The 20,918-nt window shown below is 51.5% G+C and overlaps 1 protein-coding gene across 1 annotated transcript in view; it reads right to left on the bottom strand.

The window, feature by feature from the left end:
- The window catches only part of Aldh1l1 (aldehyde dehydrogenase 1 family member L1), a 48,296-nt gene that overhangs the window by 16,123 nt on the left and 11,255 nt on the right, over positions 1–20,918 (bottom strand). The window contains exons 7-16 of the mRNA XM_041641245.1: positions 20,549–20,686; positions 18,178–18,303; positions 15,281–15,372; positions 13,341–13,488; positions 12,469–12,588; positions 10,674–10,801; positions 7,499–7,649; positions 5,962–6,032; positions 3,647–3,752; positions 1,132–1,219 (exon numbers count right to left, since the gene is read on the bottom strand). Of these exons, the coding sequence (XP_041497179.1) occupies positions 1,132–1,219; positions 3,647–3,752; positions 5,962–6,032; positions 7,499–7,649; positions 10,674–10,801; positions 12,469–12,588; positions 13,341–13,488; positions 15,281–15,372; positions 18,178–18,303; positions 20,549–20,686 (1,168 nt within the window). The remainder of the gene's footprint in view (positions 1–1,131; positions 1,220–3,646; positions 3,753–5,961; positions 6,033–7,498; positions 7,650–10,673; positions 10,802–12,468; positions 12,589–13,340; positions 13,489–15,280; positions 15,373–18,177; positions 18,304–20,548; positions 20,687–20,918) is intronic.

The following is a 20,918-nucleotide window of genomic DNA, read 5'->3' as shown; positions in this document are numbered from 1 at the left end:
GCAAGAAAGGTCATGGAATCATAGGCACCTCTATCAACACCAGAGCAGACCTTAAGTAGACAGTACTGATTGCAGGGAAAGACAACGGAAATCACAGTAAAAGGAGACAAAAGGACAAAAGAATATCATCTACATCTCTGCCATCAGGCATCTTTTAAAAGATTTATCTATGTATTATGTATACAGTGTTCTGCCTTCATGTATGCCTACAGGCCAGAAGACGGCACCAGATCTCACTGTAGATGGTTGTGAGCCACCCTGTGGTTGCTGGGAATTGAACTTGGGACCTCTGGAAGAGCAGTCAGTGTTCTTAACCTCTGAGCCATCTCTCTAGCCTACTTCCTCTTTTCTTATTTAGTTGGACCCTTTCTCTTCTGTTATAAATTTAGATCGCCTGAGGAGAGGTGTTGGCTGAAGCTGGTGACCTAATGGTCAGGATGTTTGGTGCTTCTTCCTTTGTAATTTGGAGGATGTCTTATAGAGATGCTAATTCATGGCCTATGTGACTGCTAGCATACAGGTAGATGCGGATGTGACTAGAGCCCATTCACCTGGTTACCTAGCCAATAGCCTAATGTATTTTCTGGCTCAACTGATGTGATGTGTATATAAGTTGTTTGGAGAATAAATGCGGGAGATCATCAGGAGAAAAGTCCCTGAGATGCCCTTCCATCGTGACTGAGTAAGCTGTGTCTGATTATTCCTAGTGTCTCTGTTTCAGTCCAGTTAGGGAAAATAATTATCTGTGTTGGAGCGACCCAGGCTCCAACACCCTATCAACAAGTTTTGAATCTGTGTGATACAATTTTGCCTATAAACTAGACTATTAACTAAGAAGCTAATGTAACATTGCATCCCCAAGTGCTCTAAGCCTAGAACGTTCTACAGATGAATTCTCTTATATGTCTAAGGGCAGACAATTCCCTAGCCACATAGATAATCCAGAGTGTAGACAAGAACAAAACAGAAAGCATCCAAGAAGGTACTGAAAGTTAAGACACTTCCAGGCACCGTGTCTCCTCAGTGCATGTCCTCCCACCACAGGGTCATCCCCGCCCTCCCAACACCACTCTGGTCATGTGTGTGCCTTGATGCTCTAAGCCCCAGCCTTTTCCCTATCCCTGTCCTTACCTGATCCAGGGATGATGTTGACCACGCCCTTGGGAATGCCGGCCTTTAGTGTCAGCTCTGCGAACTTCAAGGCTGTGAGTGGGGTCACCTGAAGGAGGAACAGGGTGGAAGTCTGAGTGTGGGAGAGTTTGGATGTAGGGTGCAGCCTCCCTTCATAGTCTTTCTCCCAGGAGCAGGAAGGGGGAGCAGTGAGTAGAACAGCAGGATGACCATAGGGAGGCCATGCTCATGGCCAACCATAGGCACTGCCCACCCAGCTAGCATCCCAACCTCTCCCAGGAATGATGTAAGTCCCTAGCATGCTACACTCCCCTACTAGCAGCTCCTCAGCCAGGCCCAGATGCTTTCCACCCCATGATCCTCTCTTCTCAGAGTGTTTACACTGAGGCCTGAAGCAGCAGTGTCAGGGACAGGCTAGGAGCCCATCCAGAGGGGCTCAGCTCCTCCAGCAAGGTGACCCTCAGCAGCCCCTCAGCATGAGACCAGCTTCTGCTCAGAAAACTGCAGGCACCAACCTATGGAGGAGGCCCCTTGTGAAACTGGATGGCCACAGGGCCCTGGTGACCAGCTCTCTGTGTTGTGTATCTGGCCGCCCTGCTGGCTTCCAGCCCTTCCCGTTCCTAACATTCATCCTCGCTCTGGCTCCTGTACACCGCTGGTTCAGTGGTTCTTCCAGTCAAGGTCAGGTCATTTCATATCCCCTACAGGACCCTGGCTGGGTAACGAGCTGTGACTCCAGGGTCTCAGACCTTGTCAGTGGCCTTTCTTAGGACAGAGTTTACCTAAGGGTGAGGCTGACCTGAACCAAACAAGGACCCTGACCTGCTGACAGCACCACACCCTTAGCGGAAATCAAGGTCTACCTCGGAGGGTTTTCATCAGCCTAAATAAGCTGGTGCTGCAAATTGCTAATTTGTTGAATATGTTAGCCAGGTTACATAAAGAGATCCTGTCTTAACAACACCAAAAATAAGTAAATAAATAATACACATGAAATAAATATAGACAGAATTAACTTGGGGGAAAAAACCAAGGGAAGGCATTGCTGGGGATCTGGCCTATGTGGAAAGGGGAAGATATGCCTAGGGTGTCCAAAGCTCACGGCTCCATCCTCAGTACAGAGAAACTGGGTGTGCTGGGCCATGCCTGGAATCCCAGCACTCAGCAGTGGAAAGAGGAGGAGCTGAAGATTTTCCTCAGCAACATGGCATGTAGAAACTAGCCTGGGCAAAAGGAGACTTGATAAAAGGTAAATTAAAAAAAAAGCAAATTAAAAATAGGAAGAGCCAGGTGAGCGCCCACTTGAGCGCTCCCTCCCTCTCTCTCTCTCTCTCTCTCTCCTCTCTCTCTCCCCCTCTCTCTCTCTCTGTGTGTGTGTGTGCGAGAGAGAGAGAGAGAGAGAGAGAGAGAGAGAGAGAGAGAGAGAGAGAGACAGACTTGGGACAGAGGCCAGAAGAAAGTGTAGGAGCCTCTGGATCTTCCTGAGGTAGTTGCTGGGAAGTGAACCCATGACCCCTGGAAGAGCAGCAAACGTTTTTAAAAACTGCTGCTCTACCTCGAAGTCCAGCCGTCTTTTTGTCCTCTGGTGTCTAATTTTCAGAGGGCAGGTTTGTTTGTTTGTTTGTTTGTTTTGTTTATTTTGACCCAAGTGCAATCTTCTTAAACAAACCACTGTGAAAAGATATTTCCAAAAATGAAATACAAATGGGAATTTTAACTGTCCAATTACTATTGTAATTCAATCTAACTCTATATTTAGCCTGAGAAACGGGAAGCAAAAGGGAACCAAACAAAAATAAAAAATCAGAACAATGAGTGAAAAAAAGCTGGAGGAGAGCGGACTCCGGCACACACGGTCTAGGATCTTCAGTGTTTCCTTATGCTGCTGCCCTCCAGGCCAGTGGGCTTCAAAGACCTGGAGGGCCACTGGGCACTCCAAGGATGGCACCTGGTGTCCGGTTCCTCCAGGAGGCAGCAGTGGATGAATGGCATGTGTGGAGATGAAACTGAGACTAGGCGTGCTGTCATACATGTGGAGGGCACCTGTGGCCCAGGAAATCCCACTTCCACTGGCCTACCATTCGTAGCCTAGCTGGAAGGTTCCTAAACATCTTTGCCCACACTACCTCCTTCTAGGGCTTCTGGTTTCTGAAGCCAGAAAGAGACCATGAACCAAGTTTACTGGCACCATTGGCCTGCTCTGAGCATGGGACAGGCAAGGGACATAAAACAAGATCCAGGGTGTAGATCCAGAGTGGATGCAGAAACTCTGTCCTCTGCCCACTGAGCAGTGATGTGTGCCAGCTCGGTCTCCAGGTCTCCATTAGTAGTAGCTGGGCAGTTTGCTCTGACATCTAGTACCATCCCTGACACCTATCTCCATCCATGGTAAGCTGGGCTTTAAGGGCCAGCCAGCTCCTAGCAGCAGTGCAGTGTAGGCTAAGGGTCCCGTCTCCTGACAGAGTGAGCTCCCCATCACCTTCATGGGCCACAGGCTGATACAGAACGTGCTTACCTGGGCAGGCTTGATCACCACAGTGTTCCCAGCAGCCAAGCAGGCTGCGGTCTTCCAGGACAGCATCATCAGGGGATAGTTCCAGGGGATGACAATGCCACAGACCCTGCAAACAACAGCAGAGGGCATTTATCCCTCCTCAGCCAAGCAGCCCAGAGTGGACTCCCCAGCTGTGGCTGTCAAAGCCTGGACTTCCAGGAAAGGCAATGGCCCGGCTGAGGCAGCCCATCCCTCTGATGCTGCAGTATGGACTGGCTGGGATGAGGTCAGTGTCCAGGGAGGAAGGGAAGCAGGGTGCGGGTACAGGGAACAGATACAGGTGTGCACTCAGATCAGGTCATGAGAGGACATGGTATAAGATGGGCCGGCAGGGATATGGTCCTTCCAAGTGTCAGGCTGGAGGCCAATCCAGCAAGAGGAAAAGATGGGGTCTGTGTGGGAAGTCTGGGGAGGTCAGTCGCCATTGAGAAGCTCTGGCTTGGTGTGTGAGCCTCTCAGACCAGTGTGACTTGGGTGTGGTAGGGAGCAGGCATGCTGGGCACAGCTTACTCCTGTGTGGCTCTGCCTCTCTGGGCTCCTGTGTCACCATCACTACCATCAAGGGACCAGAAAGGAGGCTTCCTAATTGGACCCAGGTATTTAGAAAGCACATGCAGAGGCCGCTGGGAAGGCTGGCTGTGAGGCATCTCAGGGAGGCATGGTAGGTGTCAGCCAGAGCCCGCATGGAACAGGGTCAACAGGAGCCTGCACATTACCCTGGGAGTGGTAGAAGGCACTGGGGGTTAGGAGGCTCCATGCCTTTGTCCAGCAGACACTTGGCATAATAGGGGGTCTAGGTGGGTGACAGAGGCTGCTGGATGGTGGCTATGGAGAGAAGTGGGATCTTAGGAGACCCAAATAAGGGAAATGCCAGAAGAGTCCCCCTGCCATCACAAACTCACACACCCAGACTCACAAAGGAAATGTGGCATAGCCACAGAGATGGAGGTCAGGGTGACGGTTATGTAAGAAATGCCGAAGGCTGTCGGCAGCCACCAGCCACACAAATTTGGATTTCACGTATCCCCAGGTGCTGAAGGGTCCCTGGCTGCCGTGAGGTGAGCATCCTCCTGTGCCATGTGATTCTGCCATGATGCTGGGTGGTCACAGGCCTGAAGCCATGGGACCAAGCAGCCATGTGCCTCTACCATGGGAACAGCAAAGCCTTCCCCTCGTCTGCATATAGACGTTAACAGCATGTGCATAAATGTCAATTATAGCTTCCCCCTCTAGGACACTCAGACCTGAGGCCACTCCCCACAGAGACCTCCCCCTCCCCTACTGAGATAAACTAAAACCCACCTTCTTATTCGGCCGCATATCATAAACCCGGCTCCTCAATTCAGATGTATGAAATAAGTACACTGAGTTTCCGGTCTGCTGTTGGCATGTCTCCATCAGGACACAAGGCCCGCCCAATCCCAGCCTTTCTGTACGTGTGCTATCATTTCTTCATTCCGTTACCCAAGTCAGGTCAATGTCTAAGCCTCTTACCTTTGGCTCACACAGTGATCCTAGCTGCCCTGCAGGATCTGAGTCCTCCCTCCCTCCCTTTTCCTTTCCTCCCACTTCCGGGCTTCAGGAGAACGTGTTAAGACCATGGCAGTGAGTTTTTGATAGAGCCCCTGTTCCTACAGAGCCATATGCAGGCTCCCAAGTCCCCCATACACCCGTGAGGGGTTCCCCATGCTTCTGACACAAGGATTCTGAATACCTATGGACAAGGTGTCCCACCATGCCTTCTCTTTTCCTCTGTGCCTGGGGTCCTCCGCGTGTGAGATGAGGTGCTGAGGGCCAGGTTCCTCTGCAGTCTGCTTCTGCATTTGCCTTACTGAGCTCAGCCCTGCACCGTTGCCATGGTTAACCTTGGCTCTCCATTTGAGTGGACCGAGAAACACTTAGGAGACTGGCTAAGCCACACTTTGAAGAGTCTCTGGGAACTGAGGAGGGAAGCCGCTCCCTGAATGTGGGTGGCAGCATCCACTAGGCTGGGGGGCTGTGCCATGTGCGACTCCTGTTCTGAGCCTTCCAGCTTGCAGGTGGCCGTGTGGCTAGGGAGACTGACGGTGGAGGTCAAGACATAGCCCCCCATCTACCGTCATGGCTCAGATGGACAGTTACTGTACATTTTAATAAAAGGCAGTGACCATAGAAGTGCCCGACATAGGTACTTTAGACATGTATGGATATGTACAGGGATACTACGAGCTGCTGGCAGGTGTGTGGCATCCCAGAACACACCTTGTCACTCTATGTCACTGTGCCTTGTCACTCACCCAACAGGTTCTTTCTTGGTCAAGGTCAGATTGCGGTTGGGTCTAGCCTGGTTGATGGGGATGGTGGCACCCTAGAAGAAACACGGCAGTGTCACCGGGGTCGGGGTGGGGTCAGCCAGTCCCTGCAGGAGCCCCAGGAGCCCCAGGGTCTTGTTTGGGCACTGACTCTCCCATGAGAGAGTCTGATCTGCCAGCTTATACTTGACAGGGACATGGCAGGAGTTCAGAGGCGTCAGGCTGGACACCCAGAGGAGCAAAGCAACAGTTCTACGTCAGGGCAGAAAGCTGATATCTGCGCAGAGAAAGGGTGAGGAGGCCAGCTTGCCCCTAGAACCAGGGTGCCCAGTTAGAGGTGGCTCCAGAGAAGTCACAGGAGACAGAATGGGGGTGGTAGCTGGCAGTCCACCTCTCATGTGGCCACCATGCTTCATAGTTCTCAGCTCCTAGCGGGAGAAGAGCCCCGAGCCCTCCTCTCCCTGGGAAACTTTCAAAGATGGTGTGCTTGACCCCAAGACAGGTATGTGCAAGGTCTTCTAGTGGACTTCAGGAGGTAGGTTCCACAGGAACTCCTAGGACCACATTCCACAGTTATAAGACAGTGGCAGAGGGCTGGAGAGATGGCTCAGCGGTTAAGAGCACTGGCTGCTCTTCCAGAGGTCCTGAGTTCAATTCCCAGCAACCATATGGTGGCTCACAACCATCTGTAATGAGATCTGGCGCTCTCTTCTGGCATGCGGGCATATGTGCAGGCAGAATGTTATATACATAATAAATAAATAAATAAATAAATAAATAAATCTTTAAAAAAAAAAGACAGTGGCAGAGACCCAAAACTCACAGATGACATCATTGGAAGATGGAGGCCGCAGGCCAGGAGTAGGGGGTGAGGCCCTTGCCTGTAGCCAGCACAGACACGGGCCCTATAATCCCCAAAACAGGACTCTGGCAACACCTGAATGGTCCTGGAAACACCTGAACCTCCCTCGGAGCCTCAAGGTGAGGCCCAGCCATCCCATGCACTTGCCATAGCTGGATTTTATTACCCGCATGCTAATGGCTTGTTCCCCCAAAGGGCACTACTAGGAGGTAGAGAAATTCTTAAGAAGTGGGGCCTAGCTGCTGGAGGTTAGGTCTTGGGGGTGTCCTTCAAGGAGCTAGTCAACTCCCCACCCCATCTCCCCCTCTTCTTTGCTCTGTCACTCACTCTTGTAGCCTGATGTGTGCCGACAGTCCCAGGAGCCACGGAGTCAACAGACTGGGCATGGGGGCCTTCCAAACCGTGAGCCAAAATTTACCCATTCATTTTACAAGTTGACTCTCTAGGTATTTCTTGCTGCGACAGAACGCTGGGCATACTATGAGGCCCTGGCACGAAACTGGCCAAGCCTGCTGGGCTCTCATCTGCGGAATCGTGAGTTGCCCATGCTGTAAGCTGCCACCATGGTAGCTGTTTGGCAGCGTGCTTGGCAGGACGCCGCCCTTCCTGCCACCTCCCCTGGAACCCGCCTGCACATACACACGGGAGCCCAAACCCCACCTGGATTTTGTCACACCAGCCAGCAAAGTAGCGGAACGTCTGGATGGACATGCCCACGTGCGTCTTCAGAGCCAGCGTGTAGACAGCGCCTGCGTCCAGGGCCTCGATGGTGGCTAGCTCTTCCTGGTGCTGCTCCATGAGATCCGCCAACCTGGCCGACGTCAAGAGAAGGGCGGGAGACTGGCTTAGGCGTGCCACCTAAGATGGTGGCTAAGATGCTGCTCTCCAGTGCCATTTCTTATGGAGTGGAGGACTCTGCCCTCCACTACCAGAACCGTCATTCAGACGAGCTGGACTCACCTTTCCCATCTGTGAGATGGGACAATAAGGTCTACCTTTCTGGATGGGTGTGAGACTAAAACCCTCTGTCCCCTTCCTTTCCTCTCCCTATAGATCGACACTGTTACAATGTCCCCACGAAGTTGCTCTGAAGAGGTGGTCACCTGCCTATGGCTAACAGCCAAGAGGCCACTGTCCTTAGTGGCCATCCTTCCTGTTTTTGATAGCTTCAAAAGAGAGAAAGTACATCCAACCTGACGGGCAGTTCAACTCAGTCATGTCCCTGAGGCCGAGGACTGGAGGTTGAGGTGACCCCAGCCCTATAAGCAGGAGATCCATGTGGGAAAGGCGACTTTCGGGCTATTGTGAGTCTGTGTTCTGCTACCCTGCTTCTGATGGCCACTGTGAGCAGCCTGGGGTTTATAATGGTGTCCCCTCACTGACAAGGCTTCAGTCTGGCAGAGGCACTGACCAAAGTTGGTAGGGCAACTTTGCACAGTCGGTTGCTCCCGACAAAGATGCTAACATCTTCCTGCAGTCACCCTCTTCACTCAGACAAAGCCACAGTCTATGTGTGGTAGGGTCTCCCTGAGATCCTACACCAAGTTCATTTCAGGGCTCCAGCTTCCTAATCCCTTCCTGCTGGCTTTGTCTGTTACTCAGGTGACCCAGGCCTTCGACCTCAGGACCTTGGCCAGAGGCACTACATCAAGCCTGGGGTTACTCTGCAGCTGCTTCTCCAGAAGGACTGTCCTGCCTGCCCCAGGCCTGCCCAGCTGGGCTAGACTGAGCACACACACAGCAGGAATCGCTAGAGATGGAGTCTAAGCTTCCTCTTAATGCTGGCACTGTTACCATGAGGAAGCATGGGTTATTATAACAGTGGCCACCAGGTGGCAGCAGATCACCTTAGTGAGGATGCTTCCTGGTCTTAAAAGCCCAAGGATGTATGGATGTCTCACAGCTGGTGACCATTGCCTGGTCTGGGAACCATGGGATCACTAGCTGACTCTTCCCTAAAATCTATGGCTACTTCAGGACTTCTTCATCTGGGACTTACAACAGAAATTTTCCCCTTTGCCGTACCCCCCTTCATCTGTCACTTCTACTGCTGTGGGTTTTTTTTTTTTCTTGTAAGACTTAATTATTTTTATTTTATGTGTATGTTTGCCTGCAAACACCATGTGTGTACAGTGCCTTCAGAGGCCAGAAGAAGGCACCAGATCCCTGGAATCAGAGTTGCAGATGGTTGTGAGCTGCCATATGGGTGCTGGGAAGTGAACTTGGGTCTCCTGCAAAAGCAGCATGTGCTTTTAACGGCGGGGCCATCTGTCTGACTCTATTTCTGTACCTTTATAGATGTCTTGGTTTATGACTTTCCGTTGTGGTGTAGCTGAAAAACCTTATGAAGATATCAGTGCATAAATCACTTGTGCAAGTATGAGGACCTTAGTTCAGATCCCGGCATGCCTGAGGTGAGGTGGGATCCCAACAAGCCTTTGGTGAGGTGGGAGGCAGAAACAGGAGAGTTCCCAGTAGCTCGGGAGCCAGATAGCCTGGCATATGCAACCATGAAATAACAAGAGACCCTGTCTCAAACAAGGCAGAAGACCAGGCCTAGCACTTGAGGTTGCCCTCTGACCTGCACACACAAACACATCACACTCAGGAACATGCACAGACACTAACACACACATACACACACAAACATTTTTAAAAATTCATGGAACTGCTTTCACATTGAAACATGTAATCTGGGGAATCTGGACACATGTTCCCCATGATCACCCCTGTTAGCCCTCTTGTCCCTTTGGAAATGACAGATATATTTTGTATCAATAAGAGGGACCCTGAGTCCCCACACCAGGGCCCATGGCTCTAGGGGCACAGGGTTTCATCGAGGCTCCTTCAGGCTCCTTCAGACTTGCATCCTCTGGTCACAAGGTCAAACGACCAGCAAGACTTAGCTGGCACCACAGGGAGAGAGAGGCCCCTTCCTCTTAATAAAGAGCATTAAGAGGAAGATGTGGCCTGCACGATGGCTGAGCATCTAAAGGCCTTTACTGAGCAAACCAGCAACATGAGTTTGATCTCTGGGAGCCATGGTAGGAGAGAACTGATTCTGGAAAGCTGACCTCGGACCTCCGTGTGCACACTGTGGTGCAAGTATGCACACACATACACACTACACACAATACAACCCAACAAACAAATATCATACACATCATACAACACCACACATCACATACATACACACTACACACACAACACATACACTATAATACCATATATATCATACAATACCACGCACATCACACATACATACACACATACCATACACATCATACAACACCACACACATCACATACATACACACACACCACATACACATACAGCACACATACCATACACCCCATATACATCACACACACAGCACACATACCATGCACACTATACACACTCACACCACACCAAATACACACCATATATATCATACATATCATACAACACTACGCACATTGCATGCACAAACAGCACACACACCAAACACCACACACTATAATAATAACAACAGTTTTAAAAAATCCTGAAAGAGGAGCTGGCACCAGGCAGTCCCAGCTGTATCAGCCAGGCAGAGCAGCGAGAGGCAGACAGGACCCTACACATCTCCCCTTTGTTGCCCTTGGCTGGCAGGAGGCCCCAGTCCTTGCTGGTCCACATCTGAGCCATGCCTCTCAGGCACCCCAGCCTATAGCTGCCCTGGAATGCAGCCTCCCCTCTGCACCTCTCCTTTAACATCACAGCTAGCTGGGGACACCTCGCCTGCCTCTTCCACAGGGCATCTCCTAAGCCGTAGGCTGCAGTGCCCAGACCACTTCCCACTGGCGGGTCCCACCTGTACAGGAGCCGGCCCCGGTCACGTGCGTTTATCTTCCCCCACAGTCCATTCTCAAAGGCTTCCTTCGCTGCCGCCACTGCCTTGTCAACATCACTCGCCTGGGCAAGGGACACCTGGCAGATGACCTGTGGAAGGAACAGAGACGTGACAGCCTCTTCTGGCTCCCGCCTCATCCTAGGCTACCCATAGGCAGGGTCCCCACCATGTAGGCTGGCATTGAGGGAAAGTGCTGCCCCTAGTGGCTAGGGAGGAATCAGCAAAGGAGGCTGGGGCCTTGAGGAGGCCCCTACGGATCCTTCTCACATCTGCACGGAGCCCAGAGGGGATGACAGCCCAGCTGCATCTGAGGAGCCCCAGCAGCCTGGCGCTGTTCACACCGGAAGCCGAGATCCGCTGGCGCAGTGAGCTGAGCCAGAGAGGCTTCTACACAGAGGGATTCTGGATCCGTGTCCCAGTTCCATTCCTGATAGGTGCTGGGGGATGTGGCAGTAGCCAAGGGAGTCGGAAGGACGGGGCGGAGGATGAGGCGGCATCTCCTCGTAGGTGCCCATGAACAGCTTTGCTGTTCCCACCCAAGGCCCTGGAGCCTGGCAGAGGCCTGTCCATGCCACACTTGCAAGGTTGGCATCCCGAGGGCACCATCCATCCTATCTGCCCCTTGGGATTCACTTGCCAACTCCCCCCAAATGATCCCTATTTTCTGTGGGACTGAGTGGGCACCAGCAGATGGAAAGTCATCCCTGTGTCGGGTCTCATCAAAGAGAGCCTCGGGTATGTGGCCTTTTGTGTGGTGTAGCATACGCAGTGGGTCATGACATGAGAGAGTCACAGTCAAGAATGTCTGGCAAACACTGAGTTATATTTCCTCCATTGCTGGTGGGAGTACAAACTGATACAGCCCCGTTGGATGTCAGTGTGGCAATTTCTCAGAAAACTAGGAAACAACCTACATCAAGACCAAACAATACCACTTTTGGGTATATACCCAAAGAATGCTCAATCATACCACAAGGACATGTGCTCAGCTATGTTCATAGCAGCATTGTTTGTCATATCCAGAACCTGGAAACAACCTAAATGCCCCTTGACCAAAGAATGGATAAGGAAATTGTGGTACATTTACACAACTGAGCACTACACAGCACAAAAAAAATAACAACATCATGAAATTTGCAAGCAAATGGATGGATCTAGAAAACATCATATTGAGTAAGGTAACCCAGATCCAGAAAGACAATTATCATATGGACTCACTCATAGGTGGCTTTTAGACATAAAGCAAAGAAAAACTAGCCTACAATTCACAATCCCAGAGAACCTAGACAAGAATGAGGACCCTAAGAGAGACATACATGAATCTAATCTACATGGGAAGTAGAAAAAGACAAGATCTCCTGAGTAAATTGGGAGCATGGAAACCATGTAAAAGGGTAGAAGGAGAGGGGAGTGGGAAAAAAAATATAGTTCAATAAAAAAAAAAGAAAAAAAACAGTGTTACATTTGAGGAAGACTTTGCTGATGGTGCCCTCCATGCAAGAGGGACAGCTTCAGCATGGAGGGGAGCCATGGCTCTTAAACATCCTCAGTCTCTAAAGAATATTCTGGTTTTTCAGTGCTTTCCTGCCTCCTCTCACCCCTCCCCTCATTCCTTTGCTCCCCTCCATTCCTGTGGCCTAGGTTGGGACCTTTCATGTCCGTAACAAAGACACACATATCCAAGCACAGACCCCTGGTCTGTGCCCTTAGAAGACAGCTTGGGGGGAGGGGAGGATGAATTGTGGCCTGCACTCACACTTCCGTCTGTCGGGTTGATGGTATCATAGGTCTTGGAGCCCTCGGCATCCACGAACTCGCCCCCGATGAAGAGTTGGTAGGGCATCTGGACAGTCAGCTTCTTCACTGTCTTTTCCACCTGGGAAGGAAGCTTGGTTACGGCGGATAACACACAGGCTTGGTTATGGCGGATTTCCCACACATAGGCTTCCGTGACAGGCACACGCCCAGGGACGCACAGAGGGATGTACAGCCGACCACGTGAGTCGGCTGTACTCCTAGACGGTGGGGCCACTGAGTGGTACCGACTTGGGCAGTGTCAGGGCTGGAGGCCACCTCTGCCTGGTCCTCGTGTGACACTGGAAGAGGTGTGTGGGGTTCTGGGTGGTAGCTTGCTGTGGGTAAGGCGAGGCCCTTTCACCCTCAGACATGGTGCCTTTCACTACCAGATTGACTTCTCCACTCTGAACCCAGGAGTCCCACAGACACCAGCCCCATCCTGAAATCTGTTCCCTGGCTGTTTGTCCACTGTCCTATGGGTGACCTGATACCCACTGTGGCCACCTGTACTTCCCCAGGTGTTGTTACAAATCACCAGGTGAACAAAGCACCCAGAAGCCCACGCCTCTGGGGCTGCTAGACTGCCCAGCTACCCTAAGGGAGACTGTTCCAGATCTTTTTCATAAAGGGATTCACACCGCTGTGGCTCACTTCACTCTGCACAAGCTGCAGGCACAGGGTCGCCTGCCCTCCTCACCTCGCCAGCCCCTCTAGGCTTTGAGATGTGGGATTTGCCTACGCTTTGTGCACTGGACAGCAACAGTCTCTGCGGAAGACGTTCCCCAGGGCTGGTGCAGCAGGAGGGGAGTCCAGGCCCAGGGCAGCACTCACGTAGTTAACGACACACTGGTCCTCTTCATCCTCCCCTCTCAGCTTCCTCACGAGGAGCTGGACGAAGTCCTTAAAGGTGGTAGCCATGTAAACATCTTCATTCTCTAACTCCAGCCCGTCACACAGCTCCTTCACCTCCTCCACCAGCCTGAGGGGAAGAGAAGGATGGAGAGCGGGGCGGAGCTTCAGCAGACCCTTGTGGATCCCGTGTAAGTAGACGTGGTCTGAACAGTCACTTAGTGGGGCTCATGAGCCTGGAAATAGAGTGCAGGCCCAGGCGCTGGGTGCAGAGGCCTTGGTTTCAAGCTCTCTCTCTCTCTCTCTCTCTCTCTCTCTCTCTCTCTCTCGTCGGGTACCAACCATTGATGTTGAACAAAGGGCTGACTCATCTGAGTCTTCGATTTTATCATCCACAAAGCAGAAACCATAACAGAACAGCCTCTCTCAAATTTTGTTGTGTCTCTATGAGACAACAAACACATTGAATGACAGTTGACAACTAATACATTATTAATGACCATTGTTTGGGACACACTATGTCCAAATCAAGTATACGATAAAGGACTTGGGCTCCGAATATTTAGAGAACTTTCCACACCCAATCCTCGGAAAGCAGAAGGAGGCTGAAGCCCAGAGGGATTTTACCAGAGCAGCAGCGTGGGGCAAATACAAACCCTGTGAGGTGTTCGACACCATTAGGGAATGTGAGCAACAAGGAGTCAAAGTAGCTCAGAATGTTTCAAATGAAAAGGCGTGGTCAGGATGCTGCTGGGGTGGGCTGAGACTCCATCTACTTTAGGCCTTGTAAACCTAACAACCGTACCCAGCACCACAGGTGGCTGGTTAGTTTCTGTTTGTTTGTTTTTTGTCAATTTGACATAAACTACACTTGTGGTAGTTTCAATGAGATGTCCCCAATAGTCTCAGGCATCTGAATACTTGGTCCCCAGTTGGTGGAGCTATTTGGAAAGGCTAGGAGGTGTGGCTTTGCTAAAGGGGATGTGTCACTGGACGTAAGCATTGAGGTTTTAAAAGACTCTAGCCTTCTCTGCTTCCTGTTTGTGATTTGAGATGTGAGACCTCCATTGTTACCGTCACCATGCCTCTGTGCAAGCACCACGGACTATTATCCCTCTGGAACAGAGAGCCCAAAATAAGCCTTTCTTCTATAAGAACTTTTGACCCAAAAAACAGGAGGCAGTAAGCGGTGCCAGTTTAAACCATGATTAGGGGGTAACCAGTTACCCAGAAAATGGATCTGACATGTGACCCACTTCTCATGACACATGGTCTTCTTCACCTCTCTGTTGTTGCAAGGAGAGCCGGCCCTTGTTCCGTCCCAGCCGCCCGGCTAGCTTACACCCCAAATACCACCCAGAAGTTGTATTTATTAAATCACTGCTTGGCCCATTAGCTCTAAGTTTCTTATTGGCTAATTCTTACATCTTAATTTAACCCATTTCTATTAACCTATGTATCGCCACGTGACTGTGGCTTATCAGTAAGATTCTAACCAGCGTCCATCTCAGGCAGGAGATGCATGGCATCTGTCACTCTGCCCTTCTTCCCAGCATTCAGTTCTGTCTTCTCCGCCTACCTAAGTTCTGCCCTATCAGGCCCAAGGCAGTTTCTTTATTCATTAGCCAATGAAAACAACACGTAAATAGAAGGACCTCCCACACTACATGTGAGCCCTAGTCCCCAATCTGCCATAGCCAGCATCAGCCAAGGGACAGCAGTGACAGCTGGGCATCAGCAGCCCTGCTGGGATAAGAGGCCAGCTTGAGGACAGACATTTGGGCGCAGCTTCCACTGCGGTTCTGGTCTGCCCATGGGGCCCTTTCTGATTAACTCACACATGATACACGAGTACAACCAACAGTGGCCTCAGTGGGCCCACAGTGGATTCTTGGGAGGGACCCCAGTGCCCCTGGCCTCACCTCACAACATCTACTGATGCAGCCCCCGACTTGAAGAAGTCTGTGGAGTCTTCTACTTGTGGGATGTTGGGTAGGATTCGCATCCAAGTGCTCTGAAAGATAAAGGCCATGACAGTCATAGGTGCTTGGTGAAGTAGGGTGCCATCCTCCCAGCTGGCTAAGGGTTCTGCCTTTACAGTCTTCGAGGCGCTGTTGCTACCCAAGGGTTCAGAGCGGGCCACAGCTCTGACATTAGGCTGCTGACCTCCTGCCACATGGTTGGTCTCCTGGTACGGTGCAGGCAGTGGAAGCTGGCGTGTTATTAGAAAGGTTCATGCCTGGCCTTGGTGCAGCCGTCAGGGTCCCGGTAACCCCAGCACAGCACTGACACGGTGGCATGGGATGCTTATGACAGGAAGGGCAGGCACAGTGAGGGTGTTATGACCTGGATCTTGTCTGCTCTGAGACACTGGCTGGCTAGTACTCCTCTGATCTGGGACCTCTGAAGCATCACAGAACCAGCTACTGGCCTACTGGGCAAGTGAGGAGGGGTCAGGGCCTCCAGGCCAGAGGCCATCACTCCTGATTACAGAAGGCCGACCAGTGGTCATGGTAAGATGGCTGTTCCTAACAGATGCCAGACTGAACTACCCAATTTCAACATCCTCCAGGAGGACTTCTACCCCATGACACAGGCCTCCATGGTAGCCATCGTAGACAAGCATCTTAGGCCCGGAGTCTGTTGGTCCAGCTGGCTCAGTAACCCCAGGAGGGCTCAAAGGCAGGGCCAGAGCCACAGCAGCCCCAGGAATATTCTGGAAATGTCTTTGCTTGCTCTGTTTTGTGCTTTGGAGGGAGAGGTTAAAGCTAGCAATATGGAACTCCTCCTTTCCTACTCCCATCCATCCCGGACTTTTACAGTGCCCAGAATTCCTAGGGAAGATGCTGGCTCTCTGCTGCTATGGACCACATGGCACTTCATGTCTGTCTCTTGTAGAGCCTAAATCTGCAGTGCTATAACACCAAGGGTCTCACCTGACCGACCCTGCCCGCCTCCATTCAGCTCCCTCTCTTATTCCTGGGTCATGGCAATGATGACCTCCTCAAACAGAGCTGTCCCTGCACCTGTGGTGTCCCTGCACCTGTGGCGTCCTCTGCACCTGTGGTGTCCCTACACCTGTGGTATCCCCTGCACCTGTGGTGTCCTCTGCACATGTGGTGTCCCTGCACTTATGCTCCTCTGCACCTGTGATGTCCTCTGCACCTGTGGTGTCCCTGCACCTGTGATGTCCTTTGCACATGTGGTGTCCCTGCACCTGTGATGTCCTTTGCACCTGTGGTGCCCTCTGCACATGTGGTGTCCCTGCACTTATGCTCCTCTGCACCTGTGATGTCCTCTGTACCTGTGGTATCCCTGCACCTGTGATGTCCTCTGCACCTGCGGTGTCCCTGCACCTGTGATGTCCTTTGCACCTGTGGTGTCCTCTGCACATGTGGTGCCCCTGCACCTGTGGTGTCCCTGCACTTATGCTCCTCTGCACCTGTGATGTCCTCTGTACCTGTGGTATCCCTGCACCTGTGGTGTCCCTGCACCTGTGATGTCCTCTGCACATGTGGTGTCCCTGCACCTGTGATGTCCTTTGCACCTGTGGTGTCCTCTGCACATGTGGTGTCCCTGCACCTGTGGTGTCCCTGCACTTATGCTCCTCTGCACCTGTGGTGTCCCCTGCAAATGTGGTGTCCCTGCACCTGTGGTGTCTCTGCACTTGTGGTGTTCCTGTACTTATGATCCTTTGCCCAAAGGTTTTTCCAGATCTTTTCTCTATATCCAGATCTCAGCTTCCCTCCATCTAAGGCTGACCCCAGCTCTAAGGCCTTGTCTCACTGCCCCCATTCTGTGCAGAGTGTCTCCCGAAGCTGTCCCACCATCTGCTCTCCTGGAAGTTCTATAGCTTCACCTGCCCCTCCCAACCACTGCCTGTAAATCAGGAGGAGCTCAGTGAGTGTTTCTAAGTCCCCTAGCCTATGAGGACTCTCCACTCCCTTCTTCACGCAGTGTTTGAGCAGTCCTTGTTAGGTAGGGGACACTCATGGATTCTTCATGTGCTGTAAAGTTCATGTGGAGTTCAGAATCCAGGGCTTTTTTCCCTTAGGCTACCCATATGGTGGGATTCTCTCCCGATGCCTGGAGTGGGGCAGTCTGTAGCTCCCAGCCAGCCTCGTGGTCACACCAAACATGCTCCAGTGCACATTCTGCTGAACTCAGCACAGATTCACCTTCCAAGGCTTGGCTCCCAGATGGGTTTATCTGGCAAGAGCCATCCCAGGCATAGGAGCTGCTGTCCTTGAACCCCTGACTAGATGGACGAGTAAACCGAAACCCTTCAGTGTCATGTGCTTAACAAGGCTCAGTATCAGGGAGACAGAGTGTGAAGGGCCAGGAACAGTACCTGGAAAGTGGTCACTGACCCAGCTTCAGGCTAGACAACCAAGCTCACAGAAGAAAGCGATCTCTAGATCATGTGGGGATTGAGCTGGAGGGGAACCTGACTATGAAGCTGGTGCTGGTCACAGCTTGGGTGTTACTGTTAGTGCCCCCGCTAGACCAGTTCCAGAGCACACACTCATCACTGGTGATGGGTTAAGCCCCCACCTCCCTTAACTATTACAAAGTTGACAGCTTCATTTGTTAACTGTTGGGAGTGAGTCCCTAGAAAAGCCAGATTCAGCAGACCCAAATCCAGGGGCCCAGGTACTAAGGAAGAAGGATCTTGGGATATCAGAAAATACTAAAAGAGGACAGTCAATGTTATCCCAAGGCTAGCACATATCCCCAGCTCCAGGGAATGTGAACACCCAAAACTCATGTGCACTGTGAAATCTGTCCTACAGGATGGTACCACTAAGGTGTCTCTTACCCGCACAGCCTCAGCGGTGGCTAGCTCTTCCTCTGTCAGCTCCAGGTCACTGCTAGCAGACCCTTTGAAGAACTGAGAGGCTGGCATCATCTTGCCATCCTCCAGCTGGATGTTCTTCACCAGCAGCTGCAAAAGGGAGAACTTCAGTAGGACCACGGCAGAATGAGGAGCTGAGTAGGGTGCTCACACTCTTCCTCCAGCCCTCACAGCCAAGAGGAAGCAGGGAGCCCAGGTAAACGAACGACATGGATGTTCGGAGCTGAGACACTGTCCTAGGGACGTGGAAGAGACCACATGGCCTGTGCCTGTCCTTTATCCTAATTGTCAATCACCTACCACACTGTGCTTGCTGCTTGTTCTCTAGATTCTCTGTGTGTGGTGCATGTGTGCAAGTATGTGCCAGTGTGTGTGTGTGTGTGTGTGTGTGTGTGTGTGTGTGTGTGCGTGTGCATGTGTGTGTGTGTGTGTGACCCAGGCCCTCCCTCACGTCAGGCAGGCCCTCATCACTGCGGGCCACAGGATATGAGCTTTCTTTTATTGAACGATGTTATTTCTATTAAAAGGACAGCTTCTCATCAGAAAAACAAAAAAAAATGCTTACAAAGCTACTGTGAAAGTCAACTGAGTAAAAGATAGATCATTAATCATGCGATCACTCCCAGAAGCCCACAGAAACATCTAGAGGACAGATGCCTGTCTGAGACACAGGTGGAGAGAGGAGGGGATACAAGGAGAGTCCTGGAAGCCTATAGTCTGCCCTCCTGTGGACAACACTCCAGGCAGAGCCCGGCTCCGGCTCTGCGGAGCTTGCGGAGAGTGTGCAATGCCTAGACTCACCCTTAACAAGGGAAACATGCCAGCCTGCTGCCAGCTCATCCAAAATTATTTACCTTGTCTTCCCCCTTCTAATTTATTAGACAATTATTTATGAGCCTACACGGTTCAAATAACCCATACTATACATTATAAAACCTGACAAATCTGAGGTAGTTATAAGAATATTCTAGAGCCACATTCTGTGCCTATCAAAAACAGGCAACCAGTGCTGGATGCAGGGTCAATAGAGTCAATCCAGTTGCTTTAGTAGATGTTCTAGAACTTTCAGCAAGCAGAAGGCCAGCTGGACCCAGCAAACAAGCCTGAGACACACTTCCTGAAGGCTCTGTGCTCTGCAGTTTGTATGGCTACAGTGGCAGAAGCACCCAGGACCCTTGGGAACCCGCCCCTCCTGAATGCTAACCCCGGTCTCCAGATGCTGCAAGCAACTGGCCACCGGAAGCCTCCTTCACATTCCCCTTAGCCTCCCTTGATGGGAAAGCACCTGTGACAGAGAGGCCACTACCCCGAGGCTGAGAACAACAGGTATCTGCTGAGATGAACATGTGCAGGGCGGAGGCAATGCCAGCGTATCCTCAGAGACTCCTGGGTCAGACGAGCCCATCCTGACCTCATGACTTTGCTGAGCCTGTCCCTCACAGTATCATGAGGTTGTCCCATAATGTTCCTGAATAATTATTTTTTGGGGAATGTCACTCTTAGATGTTATTTCTAGGGACCACAACATGACAGATAGCACCAGTCTGCACACATCCACTGTGCACATCTGAGTGCCCATCTACTATAAATGGCTGCTTTCACACAGCCTATGAGGTGTGTGTGTGTGACCCAGGGCCTCCCTCACGTCAGGCACGTGAACGATGAGAGAGAGCCATGGCAGTCAGCACAATTCTCCACACTCCACCCTACCACACTCACACGGACAAGGTTGCTAAGGGTTGGAGGCTCTGTCTCTCTTCAACCCAGTATCTCGTGTGAGTGGAGTCTCAGGGCCACAACATCCTTGGAGCCAGAATTTAGGATCTGAAGCCCAGCTTTGCTCCTAGCTCGGGTAACCTTGGGCAAACTTTTCAAGTCTTCCGTTGTAGTTATAATTATCTCACAGGGCTCTGGAAGATGGCATGTAAGGCCTATTCGTTGCTTTGGAACAGTGGTTGGTGCCTAAGAACACTTCATTCAATTCAGCTACTATTCTGGTGGGCAAAGCCCAGTAATATCTACCAGAGCCCAGCAGCCGTCTGTACCAGTCACTATCCCATCCCCACTCCATGAGAGGGAAACTGAGGCCTAGGGGTTTAAAGACCTGATCTTGATAATATATGCTAACTGCAAGGCCAGGGCGACTGGAGAGGATTTCTGTCACATAGGGTGTCCAGCCTGCCACAGAAAGCACAACCCCACCCTCACCCCCACCCAGCCAGCCTGTGCTCAGATTGCGGCTCTTCCCTTGGCTCTTGGTTCTTCCTGTTTTTTCTAGGGAAGCCTGGGGTATGGATACAGGCAAGTGACTCACAGCAGTGTGCGGTCACCTTACCATTTTGTCATCATTCCCGAAGAGGATGAGCCCTGCTTTGGTGACCAGGCCTGGACGATGGGCTCCTGGGATGGGCAAAGCTTCTCCCTCGGCCACCAGGCCTGAAGTGTTGAGTGTTGAGTTGAAAAATGTCAGCTTCTATGGAATCAGAAAAGTCAAGAGACAGCAGGTCAGATGAGGCCCTGCTGTTTGCAGCCCAGTTGTAGCTCCAGAGAAGCTAAGAGGTACAGGAGGATAGGGTGGAGCTGGGAGGCATGGAATGACCCTAGAGTGTGCAAGGCCAGCCTCCAGGGGGAGCAGGAGAGACCAGGAGGAACTGCAATCTACACAGAAGGCTGAGTGGGACCTAGACCCAGTCTTTGGAGCCGTA

Source organism: Microtus oregoni, unplaced genomic scaffold (genome assembly GCF_018167655.1).
Source record: "Microtus oregoni isolate MIOR12 unplaced genomic scaffold, Mior012 000002F_ref0000024, whole genome shotgun sequence".
NCBI lineage: Eukaryota > Metazoa > Chordata > Mammalia > Rodentia > Cricetidae > Microtus > Microtus oregoni.
The sequence above is the reverse complement of the archived record's forward strand: the minus strand, read 5'-3'. Positions and strand labels throughout refer to the sequence as shown.